Below are 21,134 nucleotides of genomic sequence, written 5' to 3' on the forward strand. Positions count from 1 at the left end.
ACTTGTCTTAAAAAAAAAAAAAGTTTGTGAATCTCTTATCCAAAATACTTGAGACCAGAAGTGTTTCAGACTTTGGATTTTTTTGAATTTTGGAATATTTGCATGTACATAATGACTTAGGGATGGGACCCAAGTCCAAACATGAAATTCATTGGTTTCATGTATACCTTATATACACCATCTGAAAGTAGTTTTATACTTTTTTTTTTTTTTTTTTTTTGAGACAGAGTCTTGCTCTGTCGCCCAGGCTAGAATGCAGTGGCGCGTTCTCGGCTCACTGCAACCTCCGCCTCCCGGGTTCAAGCGACTCTCCTGCCTCAGTCTCCCAAGTTGCTGGGATTACAGGTGCCCACCACCACACCCAGCTAATTTTTGTATTTTCTAGTACAGACAGGGTTTCACCATCTTGGTCAGGCTGGTCTCAAACTCCTGACCTCATGGATCCACCCGCCTTGGCCTCCCAAAGTGCTGGGATTACAGGCGTGAGCACCATTCCCAGCCTATACAATTTTTTTTTTTTTTTTTTTTTTTGAGACAGAGTCTCGCTGTGACACCCAGGCTGGAGTGCAGTGGCCGGATCTCAGCTCACTACAAGCTCTGCCTCCCAGGTTTACGCCATTCTCCTGCCTCAGCCTCCCAAATAGCTGGGACTACAGGCGCCCGCCACCTCGCCCGGCTAGTTTTTTGTATTTTTAGTAGAGACGGGGTTTCACCGTGTTAGCCAGGCTGGTCTCGATCTCCTGACCTTGTGATCCGCCCGTCTCGGCCTCCCAAAGTGCTGGGATTACAGGCTTGAGCCACCGTGCCCGGCCTACAATATTTTTAAAATAATTTTGTGCACGAAACAGAGTTTTGACTGTAACCCATCACATGAGGTCAGATGTGGAATTTTCCACTTATGGCCTCATGTTGGCCCTCAAAAATTTTGGATTTGGAACATTTCAAATTCAGACTTTTAGATTAGGGATGTTCAACCTGTATTGGCAATATAATCCAGTGCCACATTAAAATAATTATATACCAAAAATTCAAATATGATTTAATATTAGGAAATCTATTAATATAATTTACTATGTTAACATATCTAAGGAGAAGAAACATGATCATGTTCATCTCTCTAACTTCTGAAAAAGCATTTGATAAACTTCAACATCCAATTTTGTTTTGTAAAAACTCTAATAAAACAGAAACAGATAGCTATTCTTTAGCATAATACTTTTTCAATTCAAGAGTTAGTATTGTTCTTAATGGAAAAACACTAAAGACATTCCCATGCAAGATAAAGAAGTTCAGTATCATCACCATTATTTAGAAGTATTCTGGGCCATGAAGCAGTAGGATAGTAATGATGACACTGCAGATGTTTCGCTATTTGATACAGAAGAGGAGACAACTGATAGACCAAAAAAATCCAAAAATCAGATATTCAGTGGTATCATTTTTCCACTTATTCTTTCAGGTCAGTCTACCTTCATTCATCATCTGTCTTCTCTATGAGTTACTCAGCAGCAGCTTTATTGCCTGTATGATGACAATTATCTTGTTGTTGTCATGTGACTTTTGGGCAGCAAAGAATGTCACAGGTAGACTAACGGTTGGTCTATGTTGGCGGTGTCACATAGATGAAGATGGAAAGAGCCACTGGGTGTTTGAATCTAGAAAGGCATCCTCTCAAGAGAATAAAACTGTGTCAGAAGCTGAATCAAGAATCTTTTGATTGGGACTTATAGCCTGTGCAGTGCTTTGGGTGATATTTGCCTTTAGTGCCCTGTTCTCCTTCAGGGTAAACTGGTTAGCAGTGGTTATTATGGGTATAGTGCTACCAGATGCCAACCTATATGGTTACATCAGGTGTAAGGTGAGCAGCAGAAAGAATTTAACCAACATGGCTACCTTGTATCTTGTAAAGCAGTTTTTAAGACAAAACACTGGAGATGATCAGAGAAGCTTCCTAAATAGAGAAAGCTTATGTGCTTTGTTACATTGGGGAACAACTGAACAGATTCTTGACTCTGAACTTTTTGGAGCTTAGTCCATATCTCGATGAGGATGGTTGGCTTTGTTTTTCCACTTAAAAACTATTTATAGAAAGGAAAAGTAGTTTTCGTTTTGTTTTTATTTCCTTTCCAGCAGTTGGGATTGGAAAGTATGTTGGCAGTAGAAACATTGTCAAGATTTGTTCTGTAGTGTATGTATGTGTTCCATAGGTATGCACGTGGTCATGTAATATCAATATATCCCAAATTAATGAAAGAGTTTATTTACATATATAATGGAGACCTTTGCATTTTGATCCATAGAACATAGGAGGTTGTTCTTAGTCTATCTCAAAGCTCTATGTGTTTACATATTATTTCTGTAGATTATTTTCAGAAGTAAGTTTTGCTTCCAGGGTAAGAGTGAGTACTTTGACTTAAGTGTAAATGAGAAATAATTGTTAGATTGTAATATGTACTTCATGGAGAAATTTCTTAGACAAATACAAGCAAGTGAAAACCAAATTAGGGCTAGTGGTATTAACTAGTTTCTAAAATGTTATTTTTATTTGTAAGAATTCATTTACTTACAGCCCAGGTAATATGAATGGAATCATCATAGTTTATGTTTAAGGGATACCCAGAGATTCCTGCTGTTCTATTTATTTTACAGAAAAGATGGCCAGATTTTTCTTTAGAACTTCCTGAAAGCTCTTCAGTGGACCTTGAGCTAATAAAATCTATCTTTTACCACTAAAACAATAAAAATAAAAATAGAAGTATTCTAGAGATTTTCATTGATGTAATGATACAAGAAAAAGAAATTAGGGTATGAAATGAGAAAAGATGAGATTAAATTGTTATTTGCAGATTATTTGATTATGTATCCAGAAAACCCAAGAGAATCAACTAGGAAATTATTTGAAACAATAAAATAATCCACAGCAAAATCAGCACAGATATTTGTACTCTTTATATGTCTAAGAGCAACAAGTTAAAAGTTATAATGGAAGAAAATTTTTCATCACAATAACCAAAATGATCAAATACTTATGAATGAAATTAACAATAAATATGCAAGATTTGTATGACTTAAAATACTATTGTTATATTTACATTAAAAATAATGTTATACATCATAAATATATACAGTTTTCCTTTTGCCAATTAAAAAATTGTTTAATACTATTGAGAAACACACACAAAAAAAGACTTGAACAAATAAAAAATCATTAGTTCTTGGGAAGACTCAGATGTCAATTATCCCTAATGTACAAATGTAATGCAATTCCCAAAAATTATAAAATTTCCAACAGGAGAACTAGACATTCTGCTACTAAAGTTCAAATTTTAAAAGAAAGAATATCCAGGGACTATTCCTATCAGATATTAAACACAATGTGATACTGGAGATTGAAAAGACAGATTGTAATGGAATATAATTTAAAGTTCATTAAAAAAAAATACATGTAGGAACTTAATATATAGATATTATATATATAATATATAAAGATAGCATTTAAAATGAGTTGGGGAAAAGGCTATTAATAAATGTTTGGATCAGCTGGATAGCCATATGGGAAAAATAAAGCTAGATCCATACTCACAGCATATACCAGCATAGATTCCTGATGGAGCAAAGTATAAAAATAAACTAAACAAGTACTAGAACAGATTGTATTAGTCTGAGTATAATCAGGAAACAAACCATAGTGATTTAAACAAGGAAAGTTTGTGTAAAAAGTTTGAATACAGGCTGGGCATGTTGGTTCATGCATGTAATCCTAGCACTTTGGGAGGCCAAGGTGGGAGGATTGCTTGAGGCCAGGTGTTCACAACCAGCCTGAGCAACATAATGAGACCTCATCTCTACAAAAAATTTAAAAATAAAAGATTAGCCAGACATGGTGGCCTGCACCTGTAATCCTAGCTACTCAGGTGGCTGAGGCGAGGGGATCCCTTGAGCCCAGTGTCATGAGCTATGATTTCCTCATTACTGCATTCTAGCCTGGGTGACAGAGCAAGATCCTATCTCAAAAAAACAAAAACAAAAACAAAAACAAACTGAAATATAGCTTAACATATTAAACTATGATAATAGATTACCTATTAGATATAAGGGAATTTATATGGTACCCTAGGGCTAAGGGAGAGATCCTAAGGAAAGTCAAACTTGAAAAGAGGACTCCCTTCCCGAGGCTGGGGTTCACACCAAATTGCAGAATGTGTATTTGTAACCCACTGGATGGCAGAGAAGTTCACTGGTTTGTCAAGGCTAAAGTTGGTCTACAGTTACTGGGAAAGCAGGAAGCTACTCTCCAGTGATAGGTGAGCTACAGTGATGGCTGGGTATACAGTCATGCAGAGAGAGTGTAGGCAGGATGCCCAGAATGTGTGTTCTCCATGTTGGAAGAGCAGTAGCATTGAGATGGCCACAGGAGACAAACTTCTCATGGGGAGGGACAAGTGAGCAAAGGGAATTAGGCATTAGTACAGGCAAGAGGTCTGAATCATATGGTGTCCGTGTTGAAAGGGCTGCAGAAAGGTGATTACTAGGCCAGGCAGGGCTATGAAGTCACTGAAAGACTATGAATTCTGAATGCATGGATGGGTCACCATTAAATAGCCTTGCACCCCACAGCTGACCCACAGTGTGCTGCATGTAACAACAGAAGAGCCTCCTCATGTCCCTCCAGTGCCCTTTACTAAGAAAACTTAACATTGTGCTCACTGTAAAACAGAAATGCTTAAAGGAATTTATCACAGAGCATGTATTGAAGGATGAATTTGGAGTTGAGAAGCAGTAAATTAATAATTAATAAACAGACCATGGGGAGAAAATAATATAAGAATAGGAATGGCTTTTCTAAGCATAATATAAATCCAAAAAAATCTAAAAATAAAAGATTAATAATATATAAAAACAGAATGTATGCTTGGCAAAGAATATACATGCAAATTCTAAAGATAAATAACAATATGAGGAAAAATATTTGCTTCTCATATCACATAGGGTTAATTTTCTACATATGTAGAAAACTCCTACAATTCAGTAAGAAAAAAACATTCAATAACTCAATAAAAAATGAGGATGGATGGGCCGGGCACGGTGGCTCACGCCTGTAATCCTAGCACTTTGGGAGGCCAAGGCGGGCAGATCACGAGGTCAGGAGATTGAGACTATCCTGGCTAACAAGGTGAAACCCTGTCTTTACTAAAAAAATACAAAAAATTAGCCAGGCATGGTGGCGGGTGCCTGTAGTCCCAGCTACTCGGGAGGCTGAGGCAGGAGAATAGCATGAACCCAGGAGGTGGAGCTTGCAGTGAGCCGAGATCACACCACTGCACCTCCAGCCGGGGCAGCAGAGTAAGACTCCATCTCAAAAAAAAAGAAAAAGAAAATGAGGATGGATATACACAGTCAGTTTTCAGAAAAGAAAATATAAATGACATTGAGACATGAAAATACATCAACCTCATTCATAGTAAGAGAAATTCAAATATGCAGAGATGTCACTTTCCACCTATATGATTGGCAAAAATTTTTTCTATGACACATTGTCACGAGAATTTGAAGAAATAAGCATGCTTATATGCCATTTGTCAGTGTATAAATTGACATAATTTCTATAGGGGCAATTTGGTGACAGTATCACAATTTACATATCTTTTAACGTAGCAAATTCACTTCCAGGATCTTATCCTACATATGTATTTGCACATGTGCAAAATAAGTACAAGATTATTTGTTTCAGCACTGTTTGCTGTAACAAAAGATTGGAAACAAATTGAATGTCTGTTAATAGGGGATTGGTTACATAAAATCACGGTTCATCCTTTAATGGAATACTCTATAATGATGTGAAATGATTGCTCAAATACAATAATCAACAAAAGCAAGATACAGAAAAGTATTGCCATCAATTCTATTTAGGGAAGAAAAATGATAAAATTACATATTCTTTTGAATTTCAAACCCTACGAATGTATGTATTCAAAATACATAAATAAATATTAAAAATACATTTATGGGCCGGGCGCGGTGGCTCAAGCCTGTAATCCCAGCACTTTGGGAGGCCGAGACGGGCGGATCACGAGGTCAAGATATCGAGACCATCCTGGCTAACACAGTGAAACCCCGTCTCTACTAAAAATACAAAAAACTAGCCGGGCGAGGTGGCAGGCGCCTGTAGTCCCAGCTACTCGGGAGGCTGAGGCAGGAGAATGGCGTGAACCCGGGAGGCGGAGCTTGCAGTGAGCTGAGATCCGGCCACTGCACTCCAGCCTGGGTGACAGAGCGAGACTCCGTCTCAAAAAAAAAAATAAATAAATAAAAATAAAAAATAAATAAATAAATAAATAAAAATAAAAATACATTTATGCTGATAAAATGCCAATTTATATATAGGGAGTCTTTGTAAGATTTTATTTTTTACAAAGGGAATTCTGATTTTCTTTTTAAATATTTTTAATCCCCTCCCTAAACAGCATTCTGGTTTCTTGACCTGACCGCCAATGAAACATCAATCTAAGTTATCCTAACTGCCTAGGGCCATATTATCTATAGGATAACCCAAAAAAGTTCATGTATGAAAGCCCAGAAATAGAATTCTTTTTTTTTTTTTTTTTTTTTTTTTTTTTTGAGACGGAGTCTAGCTCTGTCGCCCAGGCTGGAGTGCAGTGGCCAGATCTCAGCTCACTGCAAGCTCCGCCTCCCGGGTTTATGCCATTCTCCTGGCTCAGCCTCCCGAGTAGCTGGGACTACAGGCGCCTGCCACCTCGCCCGGCTAGTTTTTTGTATTTTTTAGTAGAGACGGGGTTTCACCGTGTTAACCAGGATGGTCTCGATCTGCTGACCTTGTGATCCGCCCGTCTCGGCCTCCCAAAGTGCTGGGATTACAGGCTTGAGCCACCGCGCCCGGCAGAAATAGAATTCTTGAAGATTTTGTCAAGCCAAGGCATTTACGTGATGTTCAACAAGTATTAGCCATACTCAAGTGCTCTAGGTCAATAATATATGTCTACTGATTCCTGGAGTTTACCCAATATTTTCAATTTTTTATCCCTTATTTCTCTAACTTGACTTTCTGATAACCAACTAGAATGTGCCACAGCTTTACAGCCTCTGAAATCCTCTTCACCTTTACTTTAATACTGACTTGTGCTGATCTAGCACTAGCCTATGCCTTTGTGACCAATCCCTCCAACAATGATATGAGTGTCAACCTATTTCAAGACAACCCTATAGATAGATGATAGAGAAAATACTTAAATTTTAAATAAATGAGATAATACTATGCCTGCTGATTCCATTATCTAATTTTTTTTTTTTAATTATAGGCCAGGTATGGTGGCTCACGCCTATAATCCCAACACTTCGGGAGGCAAGGTGGGAGTCTCAATTGAGCCCATGAGTTCGAGACCAGCCTAGGCAACATAGCAAGACCTTGTCTCTACTAAAAATTTAAAAATTAGCCAGGTGTGGTGGTTCATGCCTGTAGTCCCAGCTACTCCAGAGGCTAAGGAAGGAGAATTGCTTGAGCCTGGAAGTTTGAGGCTGCAGTGAATCATTGTTCAATTCCCACCTATGAGTGAGAACATGAGGTATTTGGTTTTCTGTTCTTGCTATAGGTTGCTAAGAATGATGGTTTCCAGCTGCATCCATGTCCCTACAAAGGACACGAACTCATCCTTTTTTATGGCTGATAGTATTCCATGGTGTGTATGTGCCACATTTTCTTAATCCAGTCTGTCACTGATGGACATTTGGGTTGATTCCAAGTCTTTGCTATTGTGAATAGTGCCACATTAAACATACATGTACATGTGTCTTTATAGCAGCATGACTTATAATCCTTTGGGTATATCCCCAGTAATGGGATGGCTGGGTCAAATGGTGTTTCTAGTTCTAGATCCTTGAGGAATCGCCACACTGTTTTCCACAATGGTTGAGCTAGTTTACAGTCCCACCAACAGTGTAAAAGTGTTCCTATTTCTCCACATCCTCTCCAGCACCTGTTGTTTCCTGATTTTTTAATGATTGCCTTTCTAACTGGTGTGAGATGGTATCTCATTGTGGTTTATTTTGATTTGCATTTCTCTGATGGCGAGTGATGATGAGCATTTTTTCATGTGTCTGTTGGCTGTATGAATGTCTTCTTTTGAGAAGTGTCTGTTCATATCCTTTGCCCACTTTTTGATGGGGTTGTTTGTTTTTTTCTTGTAAATTTGTTTGAGTTCTTTGTAGGTTCTGGATATTAGCCCTTTGTCAGATGAGTAGATTGCAAAAATTTTCTCCCATTCTATAGGTTGCCTGTTCACTCTGATGGTAGTTTCTTTTGCTGTGCAGAAGCTCTTTAGTTTAATTAGATCCCATTTTTCAATTTTGGCTTTTATTGCCGTTGCTTTTGGTGTTTTGGACATGAAGTCCTTGCCTATGCCTATGTCCTGAATGGTATTACCTAGGTTTTCTTCTAGGGTTTTTATGGTTTTAGGTCTAACATTTAAGTCTCTAATCCATCTTGAATTAATTTTCATATAAGGAGTAAAGAAAGGATCCAGTTTCAGCTTTCTACTTATGGCTAGCCCATTTCCCCAGCACCATTTATTAAATAGGGAATCCATTCCCCATTTCTTGTTTTTGTCAGTTTTGTCAAAGATCAGATGGCTGTAGATGTGTGGTATTATTTCTGAGGGCTCTGTTCTGTTCCATTGGTCTATATCTCTGTTTTGGTACCAGTACCATGCTGTTTTGGTTACTGTAGCCTCGTAGTATAGTTTGAAGTCAGGTAGCGTGATGCCTCCAGCTTTGTTCTTTTGGCTTAGGATTGTCTTGGCAATGCGGGCTCTTTTTTGGTTCCATATGAACTTTAAAGCAGTTTTTTCCAATTCTTTGAAGAAAGTCATTGGCAGCTTAATGGGGATGGCATTGAATCTATAAATTACCTTGGGCAGTATGGCCATTTTCAAGATATTGATTCTTCCTATCCATGAGCATGGTATGTTCTTCCATTTGTTTGTGTCCTCTTTTATTTCATTGAGCAGTGGTTTGTAGTTCTCCTTGAAGAGGTCCTTCACATCCCTTGTAAGTTGGATTCCTAGTTATTTTATTCTCTTTGTAGTAATTGTGAATGGGAATTCATTCATGATTTGGCTCTCTGTTTGTCTATTATTGGTGCATAGGAATGCTTGTGATTTTTGCACACTGATTTTGTATCCTGAGACTTTGCTGAAGTTGTTTATCAGCTTAAGGAGATTTTGGGCTGAGACAATGGGGTTTTCTAAATATACAATCATGTCCTCTGCAAACAGGGACATTTTGACTTCTTCTTTTCCTAACTGAACCCTTTATTTGTTTCTCTTGCCTGATTACCCTAGCCAGAACTTCCAACACTATGTCGAATAGGAGTGGTGAGAGAGGGCATCCCTGTCTTGTGCCAGTTTTCAAAGGGAATGCTTCCAGTTTTTGCCCATTCAGTATGATATTGGCTGTGGGTTTGTCATCAATAGCTCTTACTATTTTGAGATATGTTCCATCAATACCGAATTTATTGAGAGTTTTTAGCATGAAGGGCTGTTGAATTTTGTCAAACGCCTTTTCTGCATCTATTGAGATAATCATGTGGTTTTTGTCTTTGGTTCTGTTTATATGCTGGAGTACGTTTATTAATTTGCGTTATGTTGAACCAGCCTTGCATCCCAGGGATGAAGCCCACTTGATCTTGGTGGATAAGCTTTTTGATGTGCTGCTGGATTCGGTTTGCCAGTATTTTATTGAGGATTTTTACATCGATGTTCATCAAGGATATTGGTCTAAAATTCTCTTTTTTTGTTATATCTCTGTCAGGCTTTGGTATCAGGATGATGTTGGCCTCGTAAAATGAGTTAGGGAGGATTCCGTCTTTTTCTATTGATTGGAATAGTTTCAGAAGGAATGGTACCGACTCCTCCTTGTACCTCTGGTAGAATTCGGCTGTGAATCCATCTGGTCCTGGACTTTGGTTGGTAGGCTATTAATTATTGCCTCAATTTCGGAGCCTGCTATTGGTCTATTCAGGGATTCAACTTCTTCCTGGTTTAGTCTTGGGAGAGTGTAAGTGTCCAGGAAATTATCCATTTCTTCTAGGTTTTCTAGTTTATTTGCGTAGAGGTGTTTATAGTATTCTCTGATGGTAGTTTGTATTTCTGTGGGGTCGGTGGTGATATCCCCTTTATCATTTTTTATTGTGTCTGTTTGATTCTTCTCTCTTTTCTTCTTTATTAGTCTTGCTAGCGGTCTATCAATTTTGCTGATCTTTTCAAAAAACCAGCTCCTGGATTCATTGATTTTTTTGAAGGGTTTTTTGTGTCTCTATCTCCTTCAGTTCTGCTCTGATCTTAGTTATTTCTTGCCTTCTGCTAGCTTTTGAATGTGTTTGTTCTTGCTTCTCTAGTTCTTTTAATTGTGATGTTAGGGTGTCAATTTTAGATCTTTCTTGCTTTCTCTTGTGGGCATTTAGTGCTATAAATTTCCCTCTACACACTGCTTTAAATGTGTCCCAGAGATTCTGGTATGTTGTATCTTTGTTCTTATTGGTTTCAAAGAACATCTTTATTTCTGCCTTCATTTTGTTATGTACCCAGTAGTCATTCAGGAGAAGGTTGTTCAGTTTCCATGTAGTTGAGTGGTTTTGATTGAGTTTCTTAGTCCTGAGTTCTAGTTTGATTGCACTGTGGTCTGAGAGACAGTTTGTTATAATTTCTGTTCTTTTACATTTGCTGAGGAGTGCTTTACTTCCAACTATGTGGTCAATTTTGGAATAAGTGCGATGTGGTGCTGAGAAGAATATATGTTCTGTTGATTTGGGGTGGAGAGTTCTGTAGATGTCTATTAGGTCCGCTTGGTGCAGAGTTGAGTTCAATTCCTGGATATCCTTGTTAACTTTCTGTCTCGTTGATGTGTCTAATATTGACAGTGGGGTGTTAAAGTCTCCCATTATTATTGTATGGGAGGCTAAGTCTCTTTGTAAGTCTCTAAGGACTTGCTTTATGAATCTGGGTGCTCCTGTATTGGGTGCATATATATTTAGGATAGTTAGCTCTTCCTGATGAATTGATCCCTTTACCATTATGTAATGGCCTTCTTTGTCTCTTTTGATCTTTGATGGTTTAAAGTCTGTTTTATCAGAGACTAGGATTGCAATCCCTGCTTTTTTTTGGTTCTCCATTTGCTTGGTAGATCTTCCTCCATCCCTTTATTTTGAGCCTGTGTGTGTCTCTGCATGTGAGATGGGTCTCCTGAATACAGCAAACTGATGGGTATTGACTCTTTATCCAATTTGCCAGTCTGTGTCTTTTAATTGGACCGTTTAGTCCATTTACATTTAAAGTTAATATTGTTATGTGTGAACTTGATCCTGTCATTATGATATTAGCTGGTTATTTTGCTCGCTAGTTATGCAGTTTCTTCCTAGCATTGATGGACTTTACATTTTGACATGTTTTTGCAGTGGCTGGTACCTGTTGTTCCTTTCCACGTTTAGTGCTTCCTTCAGGATCTCTTGTAGGACAGGCCTGGTGGTGACAAAATCTCTAAGCATTTGCTTGTTTGTAAAGAATTTTATTTCTCCTTCACTTATGAAACTTAGTTTGGCTGGATATGAAATTCTGGGTTGAAAATTCTTTTCTTTAAAAATGTTGAATATTGGCCCCCACTCTCTTCTGGCTTGGAGAGTTTCTGCTGAGAGGTCTGCTGTTAGTCTGATGGGCTTCCCTTTGTGTGTAACCCGACCTTTCTCTCTGGCTGCCCTTAACATTTTTTCCTTCATTTCAGCTTTGATGAATCTGACAATTATGTGTCTTGGAGTTGCTCCTCTCGAGGAGTATCATTGTGGCGTTCTCTGTATTTCCTGAATTTGAATGTTGGCCTGCCTTACTAAGTTGGGGAAGTTCTCCTGGATGATATCCTGAAGAGTGTTTTCCAACTTGGTTCCATTTTCCCCATCACTTTAAGGCACACCAGTCAGACGCAGATTTGGTCTTTTCACATAATCCCATACTTCTTGGAGGCTTTGATCATTTCTTTTTACTCTTTTTTCTCCACGCTTCTCTTCTCACTTCATTTCATTCATTTGATCTTCAATCGCTGATACTCTTTCTTCCAGTAGATCGAGTCGGTTACTAAAGCTTGTGCATTTGTCACGTAGTTCTCGTGTTATGGTTTTCATCTTTATCAGTTCTTTTAAGGTCTTCTCTGCCTTGATTATTCTAGTTATCCATTCATCCATTCTTTTTTCAAGGTTTTTAGTTTCTTTGCGCTGGTTACGTAGTTCCTCCTTTAGCTCTAAGAAGTTTGATCGACTGAAGCCTTCTTCTCTCAGCTCGTCAAAGTCATTCTCTGTCCAGCTTTGTTCCGTTGCTGGTTATGAGCTGCGTTCCTTTGGAGGGGAGATGCACTCTGATTTTTTGCATTTCCAGCTTTTCTGCACTGCTTTTCCCCCATCTTTGTGGTTTTATCTGCCTTTGGGCTTTGATGATGGTGATGTACTGATGGGGTTTTGGTGTGGGTGTCCTTTCTGTTTGTTAGTTTTCCTTCTAACAGTCAGGACCCTCAGCTGTAGGTCTGTTGGAGTTTCCTTGAGGTCCACTCCAGACCCTGTTTGCCTGGGTATCAGCAGCAGAGGCTGCAGAAGATAGAATATTGCTGAACAGTGAGTGTTGCTGTCTGATTCTTGCTCTGGAAGCTTCGTCTCAGAGGTGTACCCTGCCATGTGAGGTGTGAGGTGTTTGTCTGCACCTAGTGGGGGATGTCTTCCAGTTAGGCTACTCAGGGGTCAGGGACCCACTTGAGCAGCCAGTCTGTCCGTTCTCAGATCTCAACCTCCGTGGCAGTCTTTCCGTTCTCAGATCTCAACCTCCGTGCTGGGAGATCCACTGCTCTCTTCAAAGCTATCAGACAGGGTCATTTACCTCTGCCGAGGTTTCTGCTGCTTTTTGTTTAGCTATGCCCTGTGCTCAGAGGAGGAGTCTACAGAGGCAGGCAGGCCTCCTTGAGCTGCGGTGGACTCCACCCAGTTCGAGCTTCCCAAAGGCTTTGTTTACCTACTTAAGCCTCAGCAATGGTGGGCGCCCCTCCCCCAGCCTTACTGCCGCCTAGCAGTTAGATCTCAGACTGCTGTGCTAGCAATGAGGGAGGCTTTGTGGGCATGGGACCCTCCAGGCCAAGTGTGGGATATAATCTCCTGGTGTGCCATTTGCTAAGACCCTTGGTAAAGCGCAGTATTAGGGTGGGAGTTACCCGATTTTCCAGGTGTTGTGTGTCTCAGTTTCCTTTGGCAAGGAAAAGAGATTCCCTTCCCCCTTGCGCTTCCCAGGTGAGGCGATGCCTCGCCCTGCTTCAGCTCTCGCTGGTCGGGCTGCACCAGCTGACCAGCACCGATTGTCTGGCACTCCCCAGTGAGATGAACCCAGTACCTCAGTTGAAAATGCAGAAATCACCCGTCTTCTGTGTCACTCACGCTGGGAGCTGGAGGCTGAAGCTGTTCCTATTTGGCCATCTTGGGCATGCCCCCAATATTATCTTTTTTAATTATTATTTTGAGATGGAGTCCCACTCTGTGGCCCAGGCTGGAGTACAGTGGCACGATCTCAGCTCACTGCATCCTCCGCCTCCCAGGTCTAAGTGATTCTCATGCCTCAGTCTCCTGAGTACCTGGGATTACAGGTGTGCACAACCACACCTGGCTAATTTTTGTATTTCTTTTTTTTTAGTAGAGGTGGGGTTTCACCATGTTGGCCAGGCTGGTCTCGAACTCCTGACCTCAAATGATCCACCCACCTCTGCCTCCCAAAGTGCCAGGATTACAGGCTTGAGCCACCGCCCCCAGCCAATATTATCTTTTGTTTGTTTTTTTTTTGAGACGGAGTCACGCTCTGTCTCCCAGGCTGGAGTGCAGTGGCGTGATCTCGGCTCACTGCAAGCTCCGCCTCCCAGGTTCAGGCCATTCTCCTGCCTCAGCCTCCGGAGTAGCTGGGACTACAGGCGCCTGCCACCATACCCGGCTAATTATTGTTGTTGTTGTTGTTGTTGTTGTTATTTTTAGTAGAGACAGGGTTTCACCGTGTTAGCCAGGATATAGTCTCGATCTCCTGACCTCATGATCCTCTTGCCTTGGCCTCCCAAAGTGCTGGGATTACAGGCATGAGCCACTGCGCCCGGCCAATATTACCTTTTTTGCTACTCTTCAAAGCCTTGTGTGTATTTTACATGGACAACAAACCTTCAATTGGAGTAGCCACGTCTCAGATAATACCCACAGGTGGCTAGTGGCTGCCATATTGCACAGAGGCTCTGCTGGATCACTTGTTAATCTGTGCCTCTCACTTTGCCAGCTGGGAAAGTGCTGCTTTTCTGGTGCCTTTTTTTTTTTTTTTTTTTTTTTTTTTTTTTGACGGAGCCTTGCTCTGTTGCCAAGGCTGGAGGGCAGTGGTGCCATCTCTGCTCACTGCAACCTCCACCTCCCGGGTTCATGCCATTCTCCTGCCTCAGCCTCTGGAATAGCTGGGACTACAGGCGCCTACCACTACGCCTGGCTAATTTTTTTTTTGTATTTTTAGTAGAGACGGGTTTTCACCATGTTAGCCAGGATGGTCTCGATCTCCTGACCTCGTGATCCGCCCACCTCGGCTTCCCAAAGTGCTAGGATTACAGGCGTGAGCCACTGCGCCCGGCCTTTCTGGTGCATTTTTAGGGTATGTTTCTCTATTCTGGAGCTGGCTCCTAGAACCCTCAAGGCTGACTTTGAAGGAGAAGCTGTTTGGACAGCATGTTGCCACGGAAGTGATTCTCAAGGCACTGACTGGCTTCAGAAGCAACAGAAATCTCTAGAAACCACTAGTTCTTTCCTTACATGGCTGAGCTGGCATAGGCAAGAATTTTGTCAGCCAAATTGTGGCTGAACATCTTAACTCAAAAGGCCTGAAGAGTAACTGTCCACCTATTTGTACCAACTCTGTACTTCCCTCATGAGCAAAAGATAAAACTGTACCAGGCAGGAGAACCCAGTATTATCTCGTTCACAGGCCATTTGGACTGGTCTGGGCAAACTGCACTAACTCTGGCCTCTGCTTCTCTTTTCTTTGCATTGCAATAGCCCCAGGCTCCACTGATTTAAGGCACACTTGAACCCAAATTTCTCAACTCCCAGTTTACATGGTAGTCACATTCTACAATGAATGAATGCACTCAACATTCCCAGCAGAGCACTTGGTGTTAGGTGGACCACTCTTCAGCAGGTGGTTTGGGCATGGAGTCATTTAATGCTCTCCACCTATGATGCAGCCTCAGCCTTGCCTCTGCATGTTGCAATGTAGATTAGAGGAATTTTTTTCTCCTAAACTCCTTTTATTCTCTTTGTTCCTCTCATCTTTTTAGTCCTTGGCATTGCTTTCTTCAAAGAAAGCCTCAAAGAACTGAACATTGGCACTGTTTCTCCTTTTCAGATATTCTTTACACTTTTAATTTATATTACATTATCTAGGAGGGTTCATTCTCATTTAAATGAATGTCGTCCTTGTCAAGGTTAATATTCCCACTATTAGGTGGGGACTGAAATAAGAAACAGAAACTTAACAAAGAAGTAAAAGTGAGTATTTGCCACACAAACTGTAAGATAGAGAAGACTGCCAAAATCAGGAATAATTTTCTTATCTTTCACATTTTTCCATAAATCTCTAGAAATATAGTAAAATAAATAAGGATGTATCTGGGGGAGTTTCCTGGTCACAACCTTTTTACATTATGAGGTTGAGAGCTTGTCGCTTGGGTGTCTTTTTGTTTGTTCCAAGAATGTGTCAGAACAAATGCTTTTCATGAAATGTCACCTAGGTCAACTCCTTCGTTCATTCCATCAGTACAGGGCATTGGTCTTGGGCACTGTGCAAGTCTTAATCTATTTCCTTAGTCCTCAGTATGTCTGGTAATATTAACTTGAGATTTCAGTTCACAGTGAGATGAACACTATGGATTAGTTAACAGTGAATGATAAATATTTATGTATCTTGTGTTTCTTATACCTTTAAAAAGTCACATTTAACATGTCATTTGAGTTAGAAAAAAACTTCCTTGCATTTTAACATCTAGCTCTCTGCCAGTTTCAACTTTGTATAGATAAAGTTTTGAAAAAAACTGTTACCCACTGAATGGAAGTGAGAGTGCAGTTTCCTGGAGTTCTTCCCCAGGGAGCTCTGATCTTAAGTCTTTTAGAGCATGAAGAGCAGCATAGTGTCTCTGCTCCCTCAGAGCGTCCTTTGAGCCTCCCCATCCTATTTCATCTTTTATGGTTGGTCTAGAACCAATTTCAGAAGTGGATTCATGGTAATATGAGTGCATGTTCCAGCTGTTTTCATATTTGACAAGATGGATAAATTCCACCCCCAGGGTTATCAACACAATCAGTCTGTTTCTAGATCACTACAAAAAGGTTTTCACCAAAAAGCCATCTTCATCTTTCCCAGAAACATAGGCAGGGACCTCATAACTGAGATAGCTCTTGACTTTTGGTAGGTAGGAGGAAAGAGAGAAGACATTTAGCTGAAGGACCTGGAACCTGGGCTGTCTGATAGTCTTCAATAACAAGCACAGTGGTCTGTGGTACAATGGACTGATCAACAGAACCTTAATCAATTACTTTACATTTTTTCTGCCAGTGAAGTATAGACATGTGAAAATATGCATGAAGGCAGAGATGAGGACCCATGGTTCTGCTATAGATGAAGACATTGTCACAAGAGTGGCAGAGGAAATGACACTTTTCCCCAAAGACAAGAAAATCTACTCAGACAAGAGCTGTAAGACTGAACAATGACAGCTAGATGTCCACTGAGCTCTTCACCAGATGGGATAAGAGGGATTTGGGAGGCTTAGCACACGAGGGGCCTTGCCTTTCAGAAACATTTTGAAGAATTCTTTGGGGTTGGGCACATTTGCACCTGTGAACTTTCAGGATATAGAAGTTTCTAAGAATTGATTTTTGAAAAGACACTAATCTGTCAAGTGCACTTGTCATTTTGCAACATGACAGCAATCCAACTGTTAATTACAGTTAAAGATAAACTATAAAATCCCCTTCACACTTACTGTTGCTGACTTTGACAGAAGTGCCTGGAAACAGCTGTGCAAGGGAGGCCTGAGGATCGAGGATTGTTTCTGACCCACAACACCCACACCTTAGAAGCTACTGTTGTGACTGAAGGTGTTCAAAGGCCCTGCTACAGTCTGAAGAGCATTAGGTTTTCATCTGCTAAAAACATTCTTCTGTTCTGTTGCTTTTTCTTCACACAGAGAGGATTCACTGACTTGCGTTTTCAGTTTAAATTGGTGGCACTTAACAGGTACAAATAGTGTCTGGTGGGAGAGCATGGCCCTGCAAGCTGAGCACTCTTGGCCTGGAGTGAACTGTCTGCATGTGGGGTGGGAGCTCCATATAAGGCCTCTGCAGAGCGGGGCAGACAGGTCCGTTACTCTGGCTGCTGATTACATCCGTGATCATGGAATTCCTTCACCCATCTCTCACTTGATATCGCTTACTCACTTGCCTTCCTTGTACCACATCTTCTCCTGACCTTCACTTGCTACTAGATTTCCCCCAGCCATATCATCACAGAGGCTAATCAGAATAAGACGGTAGCTTCGAATTTGAGTCCTTGGTTCCTGTGGTTAAATGTTTGCTATTAGCTTTAAAATATGGGTCAATCTCTTGCTTTACTCCAGAGAACCATTTGAAATTCACGGGACCTGCACCTTCTCCATGGTTGACATGTGCCCAGACTGAGCAGTCAGTTTGCAGATTCAACATTGCCAAAGAAGTGGGAGTATTAAACACTAGAAATGCTAAGAGTTTTCAAGGATATGTATATATATTATAATGTTTTTACTTCGGAACTTTAGGTAATAGAAATATAGGACATTGCTTATTTTAAAACATTGAGAAGGACATAAAATGGAATAATAGCTTATTTTTCCCCAGATACTCATAAAACAAATGGTATGAATTTTTTTAACTTTTAAGTTCAAGGGTGCATATGCAGGTACATAGGTTAACTTGTGTCATGGGGGTTTGTTGTACAGATTATTTCATCACCCAGGTATTAAGCCTACTACCCATTAGTTATTTTTCCTGGTCCTCTCCCTCCTCCCACACTCCACCCTCTGACAGGCCCCAGTGTGTGTTGTCCCTTTTTATGTGTCCATGTGTTCTCATCATTTAGTTCCCACTTATAAGTCAGAACATGCAGTATTTGGTTTTCTGTTCCTGCGTTAGTTGGGAATTTTTATTGTTAAATCCATAGTAATATGTCATCACAATTGTAGACACAGACAAGCTTAGTCTGAAGTTGTGGCTGATTCTGAGTGTCATCTAATGATGACACCCTATATGGCATCACCAGGCTGGACTGCCCTGATCACTGAGAAGTAAGGCTTAGATTCCAGCCGTTGTGAATCATTCTGTGACTGTCCCATAGTTGCAGTACAACTGCAGACACATAATTAGAACAATGTGCAGCATTTTTATATATAAAATGTAATAGAATGAATTTATGATATGGAAATGCCTTATAGGGTATCACATTTAGTCTTGTAAAAATACCAAAGTGAGGCTTAAAATTTTTAGTACATATTCTCAAATTGGAGTTAAGTTACATTTCTTTTATAGCCTTTTGGGTATCTGGTCAAGAGAAAACAAGATTTTTCTCCGTTTACAGTGATGCAATAAGCTCAACACATTTTGGCCACCAAATAAGTAAAATAGGAATAAAAATTGATACTGAATGTTGTATCATTTGAGCAGTAGTTATTTTATTTATTCACACAAACCTGAGCTAATTGAAAGAAGAGCCCAGCCTGTCTATGCCATTAAGAGGAGGAACATTTCCAATTAAAGCTATGTTTAATGCCGATAATTATTTCTTGAAATTGGTATATACATGTTGTTTTAATAAACTGTATATGAATGATAATTCTAATAATAACTCAATCTAGAGTGCCCCTTAGAGCTTATGCTCATAGGAAACTTAGAACTCTTGCAAAATATAGCTATTTTTGATGCAGAGAAGTATGATGGGATAATCAATAAAAGGTTGCCAAGCATAAAATTTCTTTTACATTATGATAAAACTCTCAGGGAAAGTGAAATGGAAATATGGGTTCAAGGAGAAAAAGGAACAATCTAAATTTCTGTCTCTTGGGGAAAAAAAGAGCTTGTTCATGTACTTTTAACATTGAATAATGGTAAGTATCAAATCACCATGGCATTTAGATTCAATTGGACTGTTTTGAAGAGTTATATTATATTTTTATTTTTAAATGTTGATATTTAAAATATGCTGGAAGTTACATCCTTAGCAACCACTTATAAAGTTGGAATTTTAAAATATAGATGTTCACTTAAAAATGCATAAGGGGGGCCGGGCGCGGTGGCTCAAGCCTGTAATCCCAGCACTTTGGGAGGCCGAGATGGGCGGATCACGAGGTCAGGAGATCGAGACCATCCTGACTAACACGGTGAAACCCTGTCTCTACTAAAAATACAAAAAATGAGCCGGGTGAGGTGGCGGACGCTTGTAGTCCTAGCTACTCGGGAGGCTGAGGCAGGAGAATGGCGTGAACCTGGGAGGCGGAGCTTGCAGCAAGCTGAGATCCAGCCACTGCACTCTAGCCTGGGCGACAGAGCGAGACTCCGTCTCAAAAAAAAAAAAATGCATAAGGGGGTACATTGTTTCTCAGATTCTTTTAGGGGGTACATGAGAAAAAGTGCTTAAAGCCTACTAGGCTACACCTGTGGTGTGATTTCTTCTCATTTCTTTCTCAGTTTTCTTATTTTCCTATCTACATTACAAGTTTTCTTTGTGCAAGAATTATATCCAATTTCTTGTGTTTTCACCCCAAAGACTTGGGGAGAGAAGAATGTAAGCAACTGTGGAGCTAAGCCCAGGAAGGGGCTGACTTAAGCCATCTTTGTATTCTGGCAGGTTTACAGCTCATGCTCATGGATTTTATGTGCATTGCAGATATCACTCAGTTCTGCTCTTTGGTCAGGAAGCTGTCCGCGTCCCAAAATGTAATTCTTCCTCACCCGCTACCTGCTATTGATGCATGGAATCCCTTCAAATGATGTCACAAATCTTCAGTCCACATTTATCAAAATGCATATATCCTTAGGAGAAGTAACATTGATCTAGTATCAGATTAAATTAGTTGACTCGTAAGAGCAAGTTTTTATAAAGGTAGATGAGGAGAACCAAAAGGTTGCTTGTCTAGGTTAACATGTTGGCTCCTTAAGCTGACTGCAGACTAACCCAAGTATCTCTTCTTTACTGAAGTTATCCTAAAGAGTGTATCAGATAGGACATATGAATTCTGAAGTGATCAACCACATCAAAATTCTCACTTCTGGGAAAACATCATTTTTAAATAGAGAAGCTTTTGGTGCCTAGACTGACTAAGAAATGAAGATAAAGTCTATGGTGAACACTGGCCTGCAGTTTGCAGGTCACCCCAAAGTAAAACTAAGCAGTCACACAACTGGATTTCCCTTTGTGTGAGTGAATGAGTTAAAACACTTCCTTTCATGTTTCCGGTAACTCTACATAATCAAAACCTTTATGGCTACAAATTTTTCTTCCTCTGGTGTAGGGAAGATTTTGGTGCAGTGCCTAGAACACAGTAGGCATTCAGTAGATGTTGGTCAAATAAACAAATTTTCAGGAAGGGAAGGAACTGCTGAGGAATTATTTATAATAAATTTAGACTGCCAATTAATCTGAAACCTGGTCCCTAAAGACTTGTGTCTTTGATTCATTTTTCTCTGCAGCAAGTGAAAGGGAACTTTCCTAGGTTGCAGACCTGCATTTCAGAGCTCCGCATGTTACAGAGAGAAGGCTGTTTCAGATCACAAGGCGCTTCTCTGCGGCTGGCAGTAGAGGATGGGCTCCAGCAATTCAAACAATACAGCACACATGTGACCACAAGGGCAGCTCTGACCTATACCTCCCTGGAGGTAAGTGATGCTGGCCTTTAGGACTGACTCCAAGCTGTGTTCTGATTTCAGTCCATATAGGTCATTATTTTTCATCCTTACGTTGTTCTCTCTTTGATTCACTCTGGATGTAATATTCAAAGCT

General features: G+C 40.2%; 2 protein-coding genes and 1 pseudogene across 2 annotated transcripts in view; all 3 read left to right on the forward strand.

Moving 5' to 3' along the window:
• M1AP (meiosis 1 associated protein) overlaps positions 1-21,134 on the forward strand; it is a 103,196-nt gene that overhangs the window by 23,572 nt on the left and 58,490 nt on the right. Inside the window, exon 3 of the mRNA XM_050754331.1 lies at positions 20,825-21,010. Coding sequence (XP_050610288.1) covers positions 20,825-21,010 — 186 coding nt within the window. The remainder of the gene's footprint in view (positions 1-20,824; positions 21,011-21,134) is intronic.
• LOC126933990 (Golgi apparatus membrane protein TVP23 homolog B-like) lies at positions 1,346-1,717 on the forward strand. Its single transcript, XM_050754329.1, has one exon. The coding sequence runs from the start codon at positions 1,346-1,348 to the stop codon at positions 1,715-1,717; it is 372 nt and encodes a 123-aa protein (XP_050610286.1).
• LOC126933767 (torsin-1B-like) lies at positions 1,839-16,837 on the forward strand (annotated as a pseudogene).

This window comes from Macaca thibetana, chromosome 13, assembly GCF_024542745.1.
Source record: "Macaca thibetana thibetana isolate TM-01 chromosome 13, ASM2454274v1, whole genome shotgun sequence".
In the NCBI taxonomy this organism is placed as follows: Eukaryota; Metazoa; Chordata; class Mammalia; order Primates; family Cercopithecidae; genus Macaca; species Macaca thibetana.

What these genes read in the sequence shown, in the direction of transcription:
- LOC126933990 (XM_050754329.1), top strand. Translation starts at nt 1,346, where the DNA reads ATGATGACACTGCAGATGTTTCGCTATTTGATACAGAAGAGGAGACAA.